Raw genomic sequence first — 21,280 nt, 5'->3', positions numbered from 1 at the left:
TGCTTGTCTTGTTTATGATCTGTAAGAATTTGTATAATGCCTGCTGGAATGAATACATCTTCAAATAGAAGGGGCTACAGTTTGAAGAACCATGGGGAATTTAATGTGAAGCTTAAATAAATGACCCTAACATAAGTTGTTTATATTTGAATCAATACAATCCACTCTATTCATTTGTCAGCATTCTTGTAGAAAGTTGTTTACAAATGCTGTTGGATTTTCAGTAGTTTCAAATGGTAAATATTTTTCAATCACTGTAACAAATCATTGTTAACACGTTTTATATGGATTCCTCTACAGCTGTAGAATTAATGTGTTGTTTCCTCCTTCTCTTTTTTTAAAGGAGTATAAAGGAGGCAATGAAGCTCTCAAAGGAAGAAGTAGGGTAAGATATATAGGTACAATTGAAGGCCTATATTTCCTTCTTTTCACTTTGAAACAACATTAACTTTAAAATAAATCCCTATTAGCTCATATATGTTGCCTCTTAAACATAATTTTCCTGCTTAGAATGCAGATTTTTTAAAAGAATAGTTAATAAGTACATGAGTTCTACAATTCTTGCATCAGTTTACCAGATCTTTGTGTAACAAACTTTGGATTCAGTGAAACAAATTTCTCCTGTGGTTCGTGTCATTGGTGTAACGACATCACACAAATGGTGTAAATCTCCACAATGCCGTCTGTTTAATTCAGTGAGATTCCTGAATAATAGACACCACTTTACCTCAGTTAGTCTTCCCAAGCAAGGTTTCATTGTAGTTTGTTAGAACATAGTAATAGCCTTTTTATCTCTAACCATGGTCATGGTCTGATTAAATCCAGAAGGTAAATATTGTAGTAATAAACCAAATATCTATAAACCTTGGACCACTGGTATGCCCACCAACATGTTCCTTGGTGCTCACTAAGCTTCCTTCCTTGCCTAATTTTGTATTTTTAGATTCTTTTAATTGAAAAAAATTGAATGACAACCATCAGCCTCAAGAACATCCCATTTTTCCATTAATGCCTCTGGCCCCCATATAAATCCCAGAGGTGTTCTTAGAAAATAAAATGGTAAGTGGCTGTCCCCAGAAAATTATTGCTAATGAATGTTTTAAAAGTGGCAACTTTTGCCATGGCAACCTCTTGTAGAGTCCCCATATCTTGTTCTCAAAATTCTACATGTGCCTACTGACCCAAAATAGCTGGTGACTTCTGCTCTAAATACTTATAGCCTTTTTATCTCTAACCATGGTCATGGTCTGATTAAATCTAGAAGGTAAATATTGTAGTAATAAACCAGATATCTGTAAACCTTGGACCACTGGTATGCCCACCAACATGTTCCTTGGTGCTCACTAAACTTCCTTCCTTGTCTAGTGTAACTGAAATCCATATTTCATTCTTTGTTGGTTTATTAAAATTAAAGCATCTTTGAGTCAATTTCAGCTCCTACTGACATCACAAATCCATATAAGTAATTTTTCTTTTCAGTAAGATTGAATGACTGAGTTGTAACCTACCTTTCATTCAGAAGCTCAAGGTGGTGTACATAGCCCTCCCTTTTGTTTTTCCCCACAACAAGAATCCTGTGAGGTAGGTTGGGCTGAGATAAGAGTGACCTAGCAACACTCTCTGGCCGTGGGTGGACTAGAACCAAAGTCTCCCTGCTTCTAGTCCCAACACCTTAACCACTACACAACACTGCCTTCTTTCACGGTGTCTATTTTGATTTCCCAGCCTAGTCGACAGCCTTGCCATTTCTTGATGATCTCCCATCCAGGTATTAAACAGGTCTGAAACTGCTTAGCTTTTCGGATTAGCCAAAGTCAGTTAGGTCTGTTATGTATTGGTGTAAAGACTTTGCATATGCATAGTCTGTGACCTATAAATAAATGTTTGAAATTACATTAGACATATGAAATGTGTGGTAATTCTTCTTAATAACATTCCCATAAGATTATCAGCATATAGGTTAAAGAGGAGATGTAGAATAAAAAAAATGTTACCCTAAAGCAAATGAATGTTGCCTCTTAAACATAACTTTCTGTAGCAACTGGTGATGGCTGTGATGATGATGATGAAGAGACAAAGCAAAGAAAAGAGAAACAGAGACAAAGGGATAGAATGCGTGACCGTGCAATGGACAGGTAATTAACACCAATAAAAATCGGTTTGAAGCAGGGATGCATAAGAGCTGTACTTAGCTAGTCATATATCAAAATCTGGTGGGTGGGATCAAGACAGAAATTAAACTAATTTATATTTAAAGATAAATGTATAATTACATCTCATTAATTATTTTCAAGTTATATATTTAATCATTTATCCTTTTTATGGTATTATAGTTCGTTGACAATTATTGAGACCTTTGGTGTTTATATCCAAGCTTTTGTGGGGTCTATGCAAACCTGAAACCTGAGGTGGTGTGCTTCTCTGGTTTAAAAATATTTGTTTTAATATCATTTAAAATTTCCTATGATTAGGTATTACTTTAAATCTAAATTTAAGATATAATGGAGAATGTCTATGTCATTGCAAGTTTATTCATTTAAGTGAGCTGGCTATGTTCCTATTTTATGATTTCCTCCAAATAAAGCATTTATTTTACATCATAGTTTTTTGTGCTTTCCAACTCAATAAATTGGGGGACTTAATGTTTAAAATAAAATGCAAAAAGATGAACACATAGTATGATTCTGAAAATACATATTCTTGGAATGGGAGATGCAAAGTTGTATGTTGTCAGATACAATAGTAAGCACATCAGAGTGGCTTTTTTGTCTTAAGCAGTGGAAACGGACAGATTGTAGGGGTGTGCAAAACAGCCTAAGTTTGGTAGTTTGAAACATTCTAAATTTCTAAGTTCACATTCAGAAGAAAACACCCTGGGTTGTTTAACATGATTTCTGTGATTCACATACAACATATGATGCCTGTGCCATTATTTCCTTGCAGTGCCTGAGATTTTGGAGGGAGCTCTGCCTTGTCACAGCATTCTGTATGAAACAACGGGGCTCCTGTCAGCTGCCTTCTGAATGCCACAGTGGCAATGTGTTGGTTGTTCATTTTCATAACTTGAAGCGTTTTGCCTGGCATTTATAGAGTTTATGACCATCCCTGCCTCTGTTAGAAAGTGTTGCAGTTGTGGAAGCAGGCTTCTTACTTTGGATGGGCAATCTTTGTGTCTTCTTTACCCCACTGAAGGTAATTGTGGAGGCTTATCCTTTCTGTAAATAATGGAGGCCTGTTGCAATTGTGGATGTTCTACCAGAAGTGGACTCAGTACCACAGGTGCATCCAGAACAGCATAACTGAATTCATTTGCTGCATTTGTGTTCCAGTAATACTGTGATGGAATGTGAGGGTGACCTTGGGAGACAGAGGGAAGAGAGGCTGCCTAGGGAACGATCAGATAAAAGGAAAGGGAGTCCAGGAGAGGGTAACGGTCTAAAGAAGAAACTTAGGAAAGACCCGCCCTGACCACTCAAGCGATAAATAGGGAGGGTGGAAGATTAGTACTTTCAGACTTGCAAGACTCTGTTAATGTGGCCTTACAAAAAAGTAGAATTAATTCATCTAGTCGTGATTCCTGCCTGGTTTCCCCATAAGGGCTAACAAGTACTGACCCCAGCTGTGACTAGGCTATGCAACAAACCTTCACCAAGTCTATTACAGGCAGTAATTTGCCAGGAGACTTTGATCCCACCAACTCAAGGCAGATCACTAGAGAAGCAATTTTCTCACTGATGGAGGAAGATAACTACAGTCCATATCCCCAAAGAGGAAGGCAGGGGTATTGGGCCTCTCCCTTTGGTATCATTAGAGGCACTGCTACTCCTGGTAACTTCCCCACTGCTGTCTTTACTACCTACACATCCTTTTTCCCACCTATAGTGTCTTTCCTGAGATTCCAGTTAAGGAGCTACTCTTAACAGTATTTTTGTATCAGAAGTACAACAATTGAATCAGTTTCCAAGAGTGAGATCGAAGACCTTACTGCCCTGCAATATTCATCATGATACTCATCTTTTTCTAGGTTATTAGCCAGCAAAAGCACATCTTTTAAGCAGCTTAGTCTGTTCTGTTGTTTTCTTTTGGATGCTATTCAGGGATCATAATTCTCTCATGAGATACACAGTCCCTGCATTCTTACTGGACTCCTGTCATCCCCTTTACCAATTTCAACTCCAGTTTCAGAGCTTCAAAGGCAGTCCCATATACAGTATATCACAAGACAGTCTGTCTCAGATATTTTACAGTCAGGATGGTGTAGATACACTGTATGTTATTGCAGGCAATGGTAGTTGCCAATAAAAATGTACTTATTTGCCTTAATGCATTTTACAGAACATGGTGTTCAGTTACTTCAGGAACATTCCAGAAATGCCCCTGAAAAAAGAATATTTTCCAAAATGTGTTCAGCCAAATAAATACTTTTTTACAGGTAATTGGGATTCCTCCTCCCTCTTTTACTTCAGGGTCTGCCCTCTTTCACTGAAACAGGTGTGCCTTACTTTGCATCAAAACTGAAGGCTATTGTCCTCATGTCTGAAAAAGCTCCAGTTGACATGATTGCATTTCACCTAATAATAGATACAGCATCTGGAATGTTTTCATTTTCAGTCCAAAACCACTCTTTGGACCATATGATGTAGTATCGATGTACCCATCCCATTGTTTCTCAGATGAAGATGATTATCAGTCACCATCTTTTCTCTCGACAGCTACATATCTTTACCAGTTGTTACTATTGTGTATTAGACATCTTTTGCTCTGCCGAGAGGACATACAATCCTATATGGTACAAATACAACTTTCTCCCTTGGTCTGGAAGTCAAATAGAGCAGGCAGTGCAGGACCCTGTCTTCCAGCTGAGGCAAGACACAACAGTGATTCCAGAAAGTCTTTCACCATACCTAAGATGGTTAATGCTTTGTGGTTGAAGCGCTCATCAATTAAATTTACACTGAAACACCTTGAAAATTTTTGTAGGGTTTAAGAGGAGGATTATTCCTTTCTCACTGTCTCATGCCTAATTCAACTATATTGGAAGAATCTCAGTGTTGCTCAGGGAATCAGCAGTATTCTACCCTAAAGGATGGAGAGGGACAGATATGATAGATCACAAACTTCACTCAATTGGGGCTTTGCCTGTGTGACTGGCAAATTACCAAGTTTGTCTTGAAAAATGATGGCATTACCTCTGGGAGAAGGTTTTGACTTTCTTTAATTTTCTCTCCAGGCAATGTAGTTTGTAGGACTATTCAGAGCAACAAAAGCTGCTTTTTTTCCACACAACCATTTGGCACCTAATCTCTGTTGTCATCAGGCTGCCAAATTGTGACATGGCTCATCTTTCACTTTCCAAGCCACATGGCCTGAACAACTGCAGTAACCTCTTCATGAGGCTTTGTATAAAAACTGGTTTCTAGGATTGGTTCATACATCACCTCGCCTTCAAGACATTTTTAAAATACTTATTTATTTGCTCACTCCAGTTTACATGCTTCTGCAATCATAATGATTCTGAACAGCTTAACAACAAACCCATGCAGAAAAGAGATAAAACAATTAAAAACAATTCTATAACAACTGATGTCCTCCAACCTGATGTGCCACATTTTGGGGGTCATATGTTCTTTATTCATCCCCCAAAATCCTTGAAGAGCCCTGTTTTCATAGCTTTTCAAAAATATGAGGGAATGGTCCAGGTACCTGGTGATAGGCTGTTTCATAGGATGAGTGGATAAAAGAGGACTGAAGAGGGCTAGGACTGAAATGACACAAGAAACAGGGATAGCTCCGTTTGTCATTTGCTATAGGATTGGGGCCCATTTCCAAGATGGGATTCCTGCAAAGGTAACATTCCCTCAGTAGAGGGACCATCAGCAAAGTTTCTCTCTGCGATCTCACTGAACAAGCAGAATCAACCCCAAGTAGGCAGACTGGGAGATATCTAGACCATGAACTATGTAATGCTTTAAAGGTGATAAATGACTTGAATTGTATTCAAAACCTATCTGGCAATCAGTGCTGCTCCCACAGTAGTGATTTGCATGGCCAGATGTAAGAATGCTCACACCGATTTGAGATGCGGAATGATGAAACAGCCAAAACTTCCAAACAGTTTCTAGGATAGCTCCAGGTAAAACACATTACAGGAATACAAATATAAACTGCTAAGGGCGTTAGTTATGAGCAAAGCCTCCTGTTCCAGAAATGGCCAAACTGTCACAAAGATGTACAAATGTCCTCCACCCGTGTCCTCTACTTGCTGTTCAGTCAAGAGCTGTGGGTCCAGAACAGGACTCCAGAATTGTGAGCCAGCTCCACCTAATAGAGTACAGCCTTATACAGAACTAAATACAGACTCTCTCAGAATCTGGGCTTTTAAATTCACAGCCACACAACATGTTGGGATTAAGTCTTCAGCCTATTTTTTCCCATCCTGACAATAATAGCCTCCAGGCACTGGGTCAAAACTTCCACTGCATCTCTTACCTGGCCAGGAATGGAGATGCACAATTGAGTAACTTCCCCATATTGATGATTTTTTACTTCATGCTGGTAGATGAGCTCTCAACAAGTTCATATAGATGTTGAATCATAAGAGGATTGAGCTGAGTAGTACCCCGCAGCCAAATATCTGAGGGTTGAACCTCTTCCTTCCATTACCCACAAATGGAACTGGCTACTCAGGAAGGAGAATCACTGCAAAACAACGTTCCCCCCAACTCTTCAGGGCAAGTAGATACAGGACCTTACCCAAAGCAGTCTTGGACTCCATTTATACCAGGACCTGTTGATGCTTCTTGAGCATGTGCTGGATGTCTCAATAGCTGTTAAATTTTTATTTGAAATGTTACAATTTCAAACATTCTACAAACATGCATCTCTTTGTTGCATGTTCTGGACCACTAATCATTCATTTATCTTGTGGCTGTTAAAATGAATTATAAAGGTTATTAGGCCCTTCTACAATTTGGCAAAGCATCCTTAGTGGCCTTTATGTGGGGTATGCCCTTTCCAGAAATTTGTTGTGGAGCAATCTGGTCTTAGTCTTTCAGTTTTATCAGTAATTATCTTGATGTTAGTTCCTGTCAAAATGTGGCATTTGGCTGAGCAGTCCTGCCTCAGTACTTTACTGAGTCACCTACAGACAGGGGAGCTGGTTAATCACCCATATTTTTAGATTGAAGAGACCATGTTGAAGAAGAACTGATTAGTTACCTCTAAGTGTATTCTTTGAGTGGCTATCAGTGAATTCAATCTTCCCCATGCAGGGTTGAAAACACTACCCTGGTTTTAATCTACTGCAACAGTCTTTGGAACTGGATGGCAGGAGCTCCAGCTTTTTTGTGGCATGCTCTGATGGAGTGGACTTCCCACCAAAATCTCCAGCTGTGGAGCATTTCACCCTGGATTAATTTCACAGGCATAGCCCGTGTGTGTGAATCAGAAGGACCATGATTATAGTTAAGTAATTATTCTGAAGCTTTGTTCTGAGCTTGGAAGAAAAATGGGGTGTTTTGTACCTTACTGTTTTAAGTGTTCTAGCATCCTATGGTTGGCTGCTAGCAGAGGCTATATCTAGTTGAGGGGAGGAGTAAATACAATTTAGGGATATGGTCAGAGATTGAGAATGATTTAGGATCAAAGAAAGAGACTGTTCCCAAGAGGTAGGCTTCCTGCTATTTTTATATTCTTTGCTGTGAAGGAGTTAGGGTTTACAAGATGTAATGTTACATTGTCCCTTTCTGTTCTGTACACATATTTTTATTTTCAGCCGAGTACTTAATGCAGAAGAGTGTGCTGTGCATATATATTAGTGATAGAGTTGCTCTATCTTTCGAGTAGCCAAATGTAAAAAATAGTACTGCGTTGTTTATTTGGGCTTGGCAGATATGGCCAAATACAAAAAGTATGCACAGCAAGCATGTGCTTTAGAAGAAGCCTGATATTAATAGCCAAAGAATATATTTTTGCTGTTGTTACTTTGTTTATGGGTTGTATTAAAGTAAATCCACTGCTGTTGCTTCTTTGGTTGACATGGGTTTGGCACTGCATGGTCTGGCTGCAGAAACTGTTTAAATGTTTCAGCCATGGTTTTCTATGGAAAACTTTAAAAACTTTATATTTTTAATTTTTTTAAATAATTCACCTAGCCAACTTTTTTTGTGAGTTGGGAAACAGGTATTATGAGCATGGGCTACCTGTCCACTTAATTTAGTAGTTCTGGGACAAAAATATTGAGTATGGCACTTGTTTGAGTTGTTACCTATAATGGAACACTTGAGACATTTCAAATTGTCTTCTGCTGGAACACAAGCCACTTAAAACATTCCAACAGTACATTTCAAATGGGGCATGGAATTATTTTGAGTTTGGAACAATTGTTTTCTTTTCCTTTTATCATTTTATGGTCACCCATAATGGATGGACAAGTTCAAAACTGTTTGAGCTGTATGACTGAAATGATATAGAATACTTGGTTTAGTTTAAACAAAAATTCTTGAACTAACAGTAACCCAGGTTAATTGTACATACTTTTAGTTGAGATCACTGCTGAAGTAGATATTACATTTTTTGCTGATGTATCGCCTTGTATCCCAGCAAGGTTCAGAAGTGGGAATTGCCTTGAAGTACTTATAGTCCATGGGGAATTTGAATTTTGTGGGGTTGATTGGTGAGTGGATGCTTCTTGGGAAGTATCAGTTGATTGGTGGTTGGGAATGGTATTAACTCTATTCTGATTGGCCCACCTTGTCTGTCTGTCATGTGTGGTTTGAATCATGTGGTCTGTTATCCAGTCAGGTGCCTGATACAACTACAATTCCTAGTTTACAAATACTAGGAATATAGATAAGAAGGTATGTATCCTTCATATATAGCAATTGATCTAACTATATGCTAACAATCATGTCAATTTCTGCAAAAATATAACAGATCCATAAATATAATATTCCAACTCTTTAATCGTATCCCCATTCACAGGGAAATTGCTATCAACCTTTATTAATATTTTCTGGGCTATACACAAAATAAACCGTTATATTATCCTAACATTATTTCTCACATTTTTAAAACAACCTTCCAATGATTTACAGAAAAAGATGGTGAAACTTGTTATTCCAAATGTTACATAAACAATATAATTGCATCAAATTATTCCAACTTGTTTTTTAAAAAATGGATTACTGACTTGGGAGCTACAATTGATTTTTTAAATACCTCTAATAAGAAATTTCAGTGGTATCAGATCTGAAAGGTCCCAGTAAATGCTTGAGGTGAATTGTCAAAAAACACTCTAAATTAAACTTAGTTTGGAATTCTGTTATTAAAAAACAGCTTCCTCAGACCTGAATATGTCCAAAGTAATAACACTGTGAAAAAATACTATGAAAACACAAACACAACACGCACAAACTACTATTTTTAAACAGGGATTTTGAGTTTAGTTTTATTCTATAACTGGACAAGTCGTGACCTGCTGGGTCGTTTCAGAGATATTTCTTTACCAGATTCCTCAATGCCTTCAACAATGGCAGAGCTTCTAATGTACTGGAAAAGTTCTTAAAAATTCAGGGGGACATTCAGAGATGTATCTGCCTTGAAAGTAGCCAATGTTGAACTGTATAGCCCAGTCAAACATCAGGAGTTGACCACAGGAAATGTTTTATGACATTTTGTATTATGTCATAGAATGTTTTATGATAATTTTTATGTCATAAAATCTTTTATAAAATTTGCCAAAATTTCAATTCTGTGGGAGTCATGGGTCCCAGATTTTGGACACATCCTGTAAGTTAGCCCATTTGAGGTACCTTGGTTCAAAAATGCACCTATGATGCACCATTTTGCCCAGTTAAAGGTTACAAAGTATCAAACTGTAGACAAAAACATAGAATGTAGCAAATTGGGAAACCTTAACATGCTGCTGTTTAATATATATATATATATTTGTTCAAAAATTGTTCCCCATTTTTTGTTTGTATTTTGCATGTTGCTATTTTTGGATCAAACAAAGGATATCATAAATATTCAGATGTATTTTGATTAGGTTGCTTAATAAAATTGAATGCAATACAGAACAGTGCTTTATTAAAATGTTCTAGTAGAGAAGACAGTTCAAAATTAAATTAGGTCTTAGGTTTTGTTAGATTTATGGAACTAATCATGCTTAATTTTAGTTTATAAATTTAACTTCATAATTCTTCATAATTTTGAAATAGCATATTGTAACTGAATGGTTTCTTATAGAATCCAGTTTGCCTGCTCTATCTGTAAATTCCGAACTTTTGAGAATGAAGAAATGGAGAAACATTTGCAAAGCAAATTTCATAAAGAAGTCTTGCGATACATTGGGACCAAACTGCCTGATAAAACAGTAGAATTCCTGCAGGTACATCTTCAAAAAATCCTAAATTGATATATGAATATAAGTAATAAGAAACAATGAACTCTCTGCACTATTGAGCAACTTAATTAATTAATTTAATTAATCATTCAAATAAATGCAAAATTATCAAAACATGTATTGCTGTAGCCACCCATTCCAAAAGTCTCTGGGCCGTTCATAATACGTAAGTAACATAAAGCCAAGACTGAATATTTTGGTACTTGTTTAAATACTTAAATGTCCTAATACTAGACAAGATACTAAAGTTGCTTGAAGAGTTACACATGATAGTTCATGGATTTTTGTAAACATAAGTTTATTGTTACTATAAATCATTTGTTGTAGCCACCATAAAGGCTTCTGCTGTACATTTTTCTAACTGGTGATTAGAACGTTCACTTGAAAAATGCAATTGAAATTGTACATTGCTGCTTAACCATTCTGATCAGATCTTTCAGGGAAGAATGCATTACCATAAGGCTGGGGGTATAGCTGCAAAATCATCTCTTACTGGGCTGCTTTTATTCATCGTTTAAGGCTGGTAACTTGTATAGTTAATGCTGTCTATTCCCATTCCCTAGAAATACATTGTGAACAGAAACAAGAAGATTGGGAAGCGCCGACAAGAGCTGACCGAGAAGGAGGGTACAAAACCAAAACCTGACCCTTTCAAGGGTAAGAACAACATTATTAAGAGTAGAAGACCATCTGCTGTGCATTAACTATAATCTAGAAATTATATACAATGCTGCAGTGATCTTAATCCCTCTGAGAAATAATGTTGAAGTAATCTAGTCCTCACGAGGGTGTGAATGAATGATATTTACGACTTAGAAGTTACAACAAACGATATTTACATCTTCGAAGTTACGGCTGTTGCAGCGCTCCCACGGTCACATGATCAAAATTTGGGGGCTTGGCAGCCCACCCACATTTACAACTGCAGGGTGTGTTTCAACTCCCCCCACCTGCCTTTCTCCCCTCATGTCTGCCCTTTTGGCTGCCCTCCACTCCGCTTCCCCTGCACCCTGCCTCCACTGCCCCCAGCTGACCTTCGCCACCTTCTTCCCGCTGCTGATGAGGTGCACCGAGCCTGGCCCTTCATGAGGCAACTCCTGGCCGTGAGCTGCCTTCATGAAGCCTCCTGAGGACTTGCTCAGCCAGCAGGATGGATGACAGGATAGCCAAAAGAGCAAAGATGGGGATGGGGGGAGTTGAAGCAGAGGCGAGCATGGCAGAGCAGGCGAAGTGTAAGGTCCTTGCCTAATGACAGCACAGTCCTGGCCTAACAACCATAATCAGGAATCCTTAGGCTGCTGTCACTAAGTGGTGTGGTCATGTGACGTTTCACCTAACAACTATATCACTTCATGACAGAAATTCTGGTCCCAATTAGGGTTCTTAAGCAAGGACAGCCTGTAACGCAAGAAAAGCAAGTCCATATTTAAAAGAAAAATATAACAGAAGTACTAGTTTGGGGTAGCATGAATATAGTGGAAAATGCAGTACCTTGCAGGAGGAACAAGAAATGAAACAGAAGCGGATAAGATATTTATCTCTTGTCGAATGACTTTTTTATTTTACATTCATATCTTGGTCTTCCTTTAATCAGGGCATTAAACGTGAGATTAGTCTATTTTTACCTTAACCCTATTAACCAATTCAGCTTAAGAAATTTATTTTTATCTTCCCACCAGGAATTCAAGAAGTCATACCCCTTGTCCAAAATTTTCCCACTATAGCAAAGCTGTGCTAGGTTGGACTGGGAGCCATGACCACAAATCACTCAATATGTTTTCGTGGCTGAAAGTGCCTTGAATCAGGGTTTAACTGGTCATTTACTGCAGTTCCAAGTATAATATAGAGATTTGAAAAAGAGCACTTAGGACACCAGGCTGTAGGAGACTGATCTAGCATCTCCTGTTAGATTCAGTCTTTGCAGTAACCCAACATGTCTAGAGGCACGAGGTTAGAGGCATCTAGAGTCACCAGGCCTTATACATCAGAAAGCCAGAGCACGTGAAACTACAGGTTTGTCCTGTTTCAGGGAGTTAGTTGGTATTGATAAGAGTACAGGAATGTATAGGTAAAGGTAAAGGTTTCCCTTGACGTAAAGTCCAGTCGAGTCCGACTCTAGGGGGCGGTGCTCATCTCCGTTTCTAAGCCTTGGAGCCGGCGTTGTCATAGACACTTCCGGGTCATGTGGCCAGCATGACGACTCGGAACGCCGTTACCTTCCCGCCGAAGCGGTACCTATTGATCTACTCACATTTGCATGTTTTCGAACTGCTAGGTGAGCAGGAGCTGGGATTAACAACGGGAGCTCACCCCGCTACGCGGTTTCGAACCGCCGACCTTCCGATCAACAGCTCAGCGGTTTAACCCGCAGCGCCACCGCGTCCCTACAGGAATGTATAGACATAATTAAATACTGGGACAAATGCTTTCTTTGACAACTATATAAAATTTGCTTAAGATGGGACTTTCGATTTCAGTCACACCTCTTCTGGTGATGGCACTGTATGGCCTCCTGCTGCACTTGGAAGTTTGGGAGATTGAGTTGTAGTCCTGATTTTTCAAATCTTGCCCACACGCATATTAGATGGAGTGAACTGAAAACAGGCAGAGAGCAGTGAAAGAAATTATTCCCAGGTTTATATTATGAGTTCTTTAGAATCTTGTAAGAACTTTATCAAGAGTCAAGACGTACTTCATTACCAAAAATGTAACAACTCCATGCTCTAAAGTCTTTTTTTCCCTTGCACCCCAAAATGTTTTAATACTACTTTAATTTTACGTTTGCAGCCCTTGATAATGCTATCAAATATAACATAATAATCTTGGAAAATAAAGTTTTCTTAATGATAAATTATGTTACTTTTTAAAGCTATATGGATTGACAGTGCAAGGAAGCAGACTTTTTAATAGTTATCATGAGCACATGCACATTTTTAAACAAGAAATTTCAGACTGTAGCTATTTTTGTGGTAATAATTTTATATTTATATTTCATTCCTATTGCCCTAGCATTGTATGGGAACAACGCTTGCAATTTTTTTAACAGCATATCCAGGACTTTGTCAGTAGTTTATGCTCCAATTTTATGGGAAACATCTAATTTATGCCTTTTCAGGAATTGGCCAGGAGCACTTTTTTAAGAAGATAGAAGCAGCTCACTGCATGGCTTGCGACATGCTAATTCCTGCACAACAACATCTTCTTCAGAGACATCTGAGATCTGTTGATCACAACAGGAATCGCAGAGTAAGCAATATTAATTATTTTTGGACAAGTCTATTAACTCTACTAGTTAACAGCCTTGCATCGTATGGACATGTATAGGAAGAACAAATACATTTGTCTTGTTAGCTACCTTTCATCCAAGGATCAGTTAAAGTGGAAAGAATTTCCATGTCTCCTTTCTTTTTTTAAAAAAAGGGAAATCCTGTCCAGTCAAATCATTTCAAGGTGGTACTGTATATGTAGGAATCCTTCTGTAAGCCTCAAACTCTTAATAATAAAGACATGTGAAAAAGTAAGTACATCCCATATAAAGTTTTTTTCTTTTTCAACGTATGTGTGAACATACCAATATTTATCTTCATTATAACAGTATATAAAGATAATGTAATTGAAAAAAAAACATGAAAAATTGACTTAGCAATCATTTATTCAACAAAAAAATTAACAGATATGCCATTTCCTTCTGTGGAAAAACTAAATACACCCTTGGCTATAATACCTGGTATCGCCCCCTTTGCCAGAAACAAGTTCAGGTAGGGGTTTGAAATAACTCTCTCCCAGTCTCTGATATAGACTGGGAAGAATTTGTTCCCACTCCTCCATGCAGAATTTTTTCAGCTGTGCAACGTTGGAGGGGTTCTTGCATGCACAGCCCATTTCAAATGACCCCACAGCATCTTGATGGGATTTAATCTGGGTTTTGACTTGGCCATTCCAGAACTCTCCATTTCTTTTCTTTTTTTTTTTTCTCCCAGCCATTCCTTGATGGATTTACTGGAACATTTAAGGTCATTGTCATGTTTGAAGGTCCACTTTTGCTGGAGCTCCAATCTTCTGACAGGTGGTGTCACATTATTCTCAATCACCCTCTGGTACAATGAAGAATTCATAGTGGATTTTATGATGGTGAGCTGCCCAGACACTGATGCAGCAAAGCAGCCACAAACCATAGCATTTTCACTACCATGCTTTATAGTTGGTATCAGGTTCTTCTGCTGATATGCTGTCTTTGGTTTTCGCCAAACATGTCTTCTGGTACTGTGGCCAGATAACTCTATCTTTGCCTCATCTGTCTATTGTACATTGTTCCAGAAGTCCTGGTCCTTGCCCAGATGTTCATGAGCAAACTTTAGTTTTGTTTAATGTTCTTTCTGGACAGCAAAGGTTTCCTCCTGGACACCTGCTATGTAGTGCAGCTTCATTCTCATGCTAGAGTCCTGCTCTGTGATATCAGTAGTGGCAAGTGCTACCTGTAGGTCACATGATGAAATTCTGGGGTTCTTAGCAACTTCTTTCAGCATCTTGCACTCTGCTCTTGGGCTGAACTTGCTGGAATGGCCTGGCCTGGGCAAATTTGGCAGTAGTTTAAAATCTTCTCCACTTGTAGATGATCTTTCGGACAGTGGAATGATTGATGTCAAATTGTTTGGTGAGCTTTTAAAATCCCAGACTCACAGGCATCTCTAAACTTCCTTCCGAAGGCTTCAGAGAGCTCTTTTGATCTAGGCATGGTGAGACCGCATATTTCAACAACAAAGAGCAAATCAAACTAAATGTCTGAGGTTTAAATAAGACAGGTTCCTCCCAGATTGTCTCTAATGAAGTTCTAATCATTTGCACCTGATCTGGTGCATTTGATTCTAATTTTAGCTGTTTGAGGTAGTGATAAATGTAGGGGCATACTTACTTTTTCTGCATGTGGAATTTGCATTTATGTTTATTTAAATTACACAATCAATTACAACATGTAAATGGTGTGTGATATTTGTTGTTATATCCCCTTTAACTATCAATATTGTTGAAATTAAGATCAAATATCTGTATGTTGAAATATGTTGAAAAGGTCAAACATCTCAGTGGAGTGTGCTTACTTTTTCACATGACTGTATGTGTAATAGTTCCAGTATAAAAGGCAATAAGATGATTCCAACAAACTTTATTGTGCTGTATAAAAATAAGTTAATGTAAGGTTAGAAGTCAGATTCCTGTGCTTGTGTTCTCAGTACTGTCCTTCCCCTTTATAGAGTGAGAAACGCTTTCAAAATTAAGTAGAAATGATGAATACTATAGAAATACTTCCATAGTATAAGTGCTGCTTTCATCTTTCAGAAACGTGTGTTTAAATGCCATTGAACTAAATCATGATCATTAGTGGTTTTAACCCAGACTGATAAAAAAAGAGAAAGTACTGTTAATGGACATCTATGAAAGAAGTTACAGACTTTTTCCCTTCTGCAGTAAGAATTACTGTATTCTCCTTTAGGTATCTATATAAGAATAACCATGAAAAGACAACTTTTTGAAGTATAAATGGTTAAAAGTATTGTGGAAATACAGTATCACCTTTGTTTTCACTAATAGGTGGCATGAATCCACTTTAACAGAGATATTTAAAGAACTTTTGCTTCACACAACCATATATTAATTTCCTGGTCTATATTCACATTTTACAAAGGTTATATCATTTTGATTAGCATGGTTTGGATATAGTTGCCTCCCATGAGTGGAAGAAGTCCTTCTAGTCATGAAAGGAAATGAACCCTACTGGAGGCTCCTGCAAGAGGAAGGTGATTTGGGCTAATTTTCCCCAAAGTGGAATAAATTTGGAAGAGTACAGTGGGGCTCCATAAGGCAGAACAAGCTTTAGGGGAAAAAATCCTTTCTCTCAATCTCCGCTCAGAACAGGGTTCTGTAATGGAGAATTACGGAAACTCTTGATTTTGAATCCTGTGTAACTTGAAGCTGCCTACACCAAAAACCCTCACCAAGAGGTCTAATAAGAATTTGCTGGCTGTTTTTAATCTTAAATATGTGTGTTTCATAGAGTCATGAGCATGTACTGCTACTGAAATGATGCTCTGAAATAATAAGAATAAGGCATGCAGTTCTGCATGTCAACCTTATGCTTATTTTGTACTTAACCATCAGGATTACTTACACATTTTATGTGTTCTTTCCAGATGGCAGCTGAACATTTCAAGAAGGCTAGTTTTCATGTAGCTAAAAGTGTCCTAAATAGCAAGCACATTGTGAAAATGCTAGAAAAGTACCTCAAGGTAAGAAAGCAGGATATTTGCTGCTCAGTCCAACTTCTGTCAGAGCAGTGGAGCAGAAACTCCAGTTTGGTCTTGACTGAGCATTTCACTAGTTACTGAGTATGCTGCATGTGACTTTCATATAAAATGAAGAAACAATGTTATTTGTTCTCTTGTGCATAGTCTGAGCCTAAAAATAGTGCCTATCTTAAGGAATTCACTTTTTTTCAGATGCATTGGATACTTACTCTAATGATTAACAGAAAGTGTATAAGAAGTTTTTAGTTCTTTATAAGGGATGGTGAAGGAATTTAAATTAAATCTGACGAGGACAGTGTAATAAAACTGCTGAGTGGGAGCATGGTGCTCAAAATCAGCACTGCTTGAAATATTTCTGTTTGTGGATAAAGCACTGTGTTTCTTGCTTATGGCAAGGAGTGATCTTTCTTGAATGAAATAGCTCTGCTTTGATCTCCCAGCATTCCAAAGTCAAAGCATTTATTTTCCCTGTATTCTTCCCAAAGATCCTGTGTGGAAATAATTGACATCAGCTTAGCCAATCTCAACTGTTAGCCCAGGTATATGAGGTGACAAAAACACTTGCATATGGCTCTATAGGTCAGACTAGCACTTTGCCCTGCTAAGAACTGAAAAGACAGTACAGTCTCCAAAGCAGGAGTGTGATAAACCCATGATGGGAAGAGTGCATGCCTAGATAGGCACTTGCATATCATGTGGACACTTCTAGTGACCATCAAGGGTTTGCTTATGTAGCATACATGGCCATAGATAATTGATGACTTCCACTTCTGAGAGGAAAGATTGCAATCGTCTGACCAAGTGAAGATGAAAAGCAAGTTTGGCTGCTACTGTGCCCTGGGAATCCAGGAGCAATCCAAGATTCAACAGGACCCTCTTTTGGCAAACATGAATCATGGGGTCTTGTGTCTCTGCACCCCCTCCCACTGGCAACACTTTGGTCTTATTCAGACTGACCATCTGCCAATTAACTAGTTTCTGCTAGGCAAGCACTAGCAAAACTGAGACACTGCTCTCCAGGTCCATTGAAAGAGACTTTGAGCTGAGAACATCAGCCTCTTGTTGGTACTGATGGCCCATATATTGAGGCTGTCTTCCCTTAGCGGCCTCTCATACACGTTGAACAAGAGGGGTGACAAAATAAACCCTGCGGTAGCTCACATGAGAGAGCCCTGGGGCAGATGAGCAGTTGCCCAGTGCCACCCTCTGGGATCTCTCGGAGGAAAAAATGGAACCACTCAAGCGCAACTCCGTCTACCCCTGCTAGGGTCCGCAGGTGCCTCAGCAACACCTCATGATCAACAGTATCAAAGGCTGCCGACAGGTCTAACAGAATCAGCATGGACACCTGACCTTTGTCCATCAGCAGGAGGAGATCTTCGACCCACCCAGCACAGTCTCCGTACCATACCCAGGTGCAAAACCAAGCTGAAAGGGGTGAAGGAAATCTGAGGATTCCAGGTAATGCCAGAGATGCCCCATCAAAACACTTCTCATCACCTTCCCCAAGAAAGGAAGGCTGAAGGCAGGGTGATATTGTTGACATCAAGAGATGATTCTTGAATACTAACCTAATGCTTCCTGTCCTAAAGGATGATGGCACCTTGCCCTTCCTGAGGAAGCCTGTGACAGTCTCCACCAGTCCGGGACTCTGAATCCCTCTCCCCACTTTGTTTATTAGCGATTAATGGACAAGTCCAAATTGCAGGGCAGAGCCTAATGCTCTTTGAAAGTCCAGAACATCAATAAATAAGGCCGATTGGCTGATTTTTTTGGCCAAAGAAGATGGCGCTACTTGTGTCACACGTGCATGGATCTTCTTTCATGGAAGCAGTTAGTCTGGTCTGAATTTGATCCAACTGGATCATAGAACAGATTCTTAATTTCTGGATACAGAAATCATTACTGTATTATCCAGCCCAGTTTTTGTGGGTGGGATTAAGTGGATACACAGAGGCGCAGGACTCTTCACTTGCTGCCCCCATGAGTATAGGAGTTCAGAAATTGTTACTTCTATCTGATCAGGTAATGGGCCAGATTCTGCCCTTAGCATGCTGCTGCCTTTTGTTGTACACATGTCAGCGAAGAGTTACAAGAATGGGGAGGAGGGAACACAGTGATTTTGGACACTATCATGGTACAGGCAGGCATACTACTAGTGTATGCCTGATGCTTTCATAAGGTATTTTCTTTATTAAAGAACTGAAATCCTCCTTAGAGCCAAACGAAGCTCTGTCCCTATAGTAGACAGTGCCAAGACTTGACCTCAATCTGAATCAGATTAGCATGGCGTCTATGTACAATTCCCAGTACAGCTGTCACTTAGTTTTCTTGGACACAGAAAGTAATCTACTTAATAAAACCACTGAAATCTGTAAGTACCTGTTATTAATTATAGCCCTATGTCAATGGTGGACTTTGCTAATAGGGTGTAAGAGAGCTGATTTACTTGGCTGTTGAATAAAACTGGCCATTTCTTAAAGATGGAAGTTTCTGCCTCTAAATTGTATGCTCTGAAAGTAATTTGAGAAATGAGAAGTCTTCAGAGGTCACAGGTACTGTATTTTACCTAATATTTACTCCATTTATCTATTGTAAAATTGCCCCTATAAAGCCACAGTGAACACGCTACAACATATTGGAGTCCATTCTTCCTCCTGTAAGGGGGAAGGCAGAGACTTAGCCAATCTTAGTCTCAGGAGATTTAGTGTGCCAACAATGATACATAAAGAACTTGAATAAAATACAGACCAATTTCTTGGGTAATTTGAGACAGAAGAATTGGAGCCCTTCTGCATTGAAGTAGATGCTCACTTTTCAGACATGCAATCTCAAACTTCTGTGTTCTAGGTCTGAGGCTCTCTAAGACAAGATCAGATGGTTAAACATTGATAACATTGTACTTCCTCCCTTTATCAGGGTGATGATCCATTTACAGATGAAAATATTGACCAAGACGTTGAGGAACCTGACGTTTTAGAAGGTGCAGAAGGTGAAAAGGAAAGTGCTACTGTAGAGAAAAAAGAGAATACTGGGGAGGTCATCAAAACCAGTGAAGTCAGTGAAACTAGTAAACCAGAAGGGGATGAAGCACCTTGCTCTACTGCAGGTTTTTCAAAAGATGAAACTGCAGTGAAGGAACAACAGGCAGAAGAGAAATCAGATGTATCAGAAACAGCAGAAGAAGTACCCCCTCAAGAAAATCTTGATGAGAAGGTCCAAGAAGTCCAAGTGGAAAAGCAACAGCATGTGGAGATAGGGAAGGAAAGCTCCCCTGAAATGATAAGAGCTGAAAACAGCAGTGTCGAAGAAGATCTGGGGGTAGCAAGTATAGGGCTGTCTCAGGAATGACCATATGAACGATTGTGTGGATGTGTTTTTCTTGCTTTGCTATATAATCTTTTCAATACCCCCTCTTCATAATCTTTTGTTGTATATTCCTGAATTGTTGCCAACTTTGTTCCTGTCTGAAGGAAAGGATTCATCTCTCTGTATGGGAAACAGTCTTGTACTGTATTGTGAAGAAGACAGAAATTGGCAAGCTTTCAGGTTACTCAGCCGTAAATTGATAACTTCCTGCATTTAGAACAAATAGAAATAATAAATGTGTTGATATTGAGATCCTTTTGGCTGTTCACTTTCCAATACCAAAAGGAAATATGGCTTCATTTTGAAAACTGAATTAACCCTCTTATTAAAGAGGGATTAGATGTTAAATGTCTTTATTTTTTTTTCTGTAAAGATGATTATTCATTTAAGTTTCTGGGAAAAGACCTTGCTGCCATAAAGACTGTTAATGTCATTTATCCAGTTTGCAGTATTGCATGAAAAATAGCATCTGTAATTATATACAAAATGTTAAACACAAACTTATTGTGCATCACACTTGAGTTGTCATTTATGCTGTGCATTATTTCAGTTGTCATATGGGGGGTGATCAGCTGGTGCTTCTTCATTATGTTGGTAGAGAAGCATATGTGAGGAGGAAAGTTATGGCAACACTGAAGTCCCACTTCCCTCTTTGTCTCCCAAAATCTGTTGGAGGAGGAGGATTCAGAGTAGATTGCCAAAAACTGCTCCAGGCCAGGAATAATGAAGCAATACCAAGGCCAGCAAAATAAAGATAGATTGTTATGATTGATGCTTGTAGCATAACATTTTAAAGTAGAATGAACACTCTTCTTTCTTTGAATAACAGCAAAATCCTTTGTCTTGGCATTTAAATAAACTTCCAACATTAAAAATCAGTGTCTGTTGTTAGTTTAATTGGCTCCAAAATAGGTACTGAAAACATAATTACTAGAGCTAAAAGATCTGTGTTGACTAGGTTGTAATTGAAGGTGCAGACTTCTTTTCTCATTTCAAAATGACAGAGCTGTTAGACAAGAGAAATAAACTCTTCTGATAGTGTATAAAAGGCAAAATAAATATTAATTCCAGATTAATTTTCTGTATCAGTTGTATATGATAATATACAACTTCATATGAGAGAAAAACTCAGACAAAAATACTACCAGTATTAATATTTATGGGTTTTTTTCTGCACATAGATGGATTTTATATGCATAACCGTGCC

At 38.6% G+C, this 21,280-nt stretch overlaps 1 protein-coding gene across 3 annotated transcripts in view; it reads left to right on the top strand.

Annotated features, from left to right (window-relative positions):
* AKAP8 (A-kinase anchoring protein 8) overlaps positions 1–20,949 on the top strand; it is a 35,466-nt gene extending 14,517 nt beyond the window's left edge. Inside the window, exons 8-14 of one of the 3 annotated variants that reach the window (XR_010067169.1) lie at positions 2,039–2,135; positions 10,249–10,390; positions 10,969–11,062; positions 13,521–13,651; positions 16,591–16,686; positions 17,972–18,165; positions 19,624–19,744. Coding sequence is in view for 1 of the 3 variants with exons in the window: in XM_063292561.1 (XP_063148631.1) it covers positions 2,039–2,135; positions 10,249–10,390; positions 10,969–11,062; positions 13,521–13,651; positions 16,591–16,686; positions 19,624–20,055 (992 nt within the window). In the remaining 2 variants the exon portion in view is untranslated. Of the gene's footprint in view, positions 1–2,038; positions 2,136–10,248; positions 10,391–10,968; positions 11,063–13,520; positions 13,652–16,590; positions 16,687–17,971; positions 18,166–18,962; positions 19,320–19,623 lie in introns of those variants that run through there. The other 2 variants (XR_010067168.1, XM_063292561.1) reach the window with 2 other exon arrangements.
* The last annotated feature ends 331 nt before the right edge of the window (positions 20,950–21,280 follow it).

The sequence above is a fragment of the Candoia aspera genome, chromosome 2 (genome assembly GCF_035149785.1).
Source record: "Candoia aspera isolate rCanAsp1 chromosome 2, rCanAsp1.hap2, whole genome shotgun sequence".
In the NCBI taxonomy this organism is placed as follows: domain Eukaryota; kingdom Metazoa; phylum Chordata; class Lepidosauria; order Squamata; family Boidae; genus Candoia; species Candoia aspera.
Note: the sequence above shows the minus strand (reverse complement) of the source record. Positions and strands in the feature narration are given on the sequence as shown.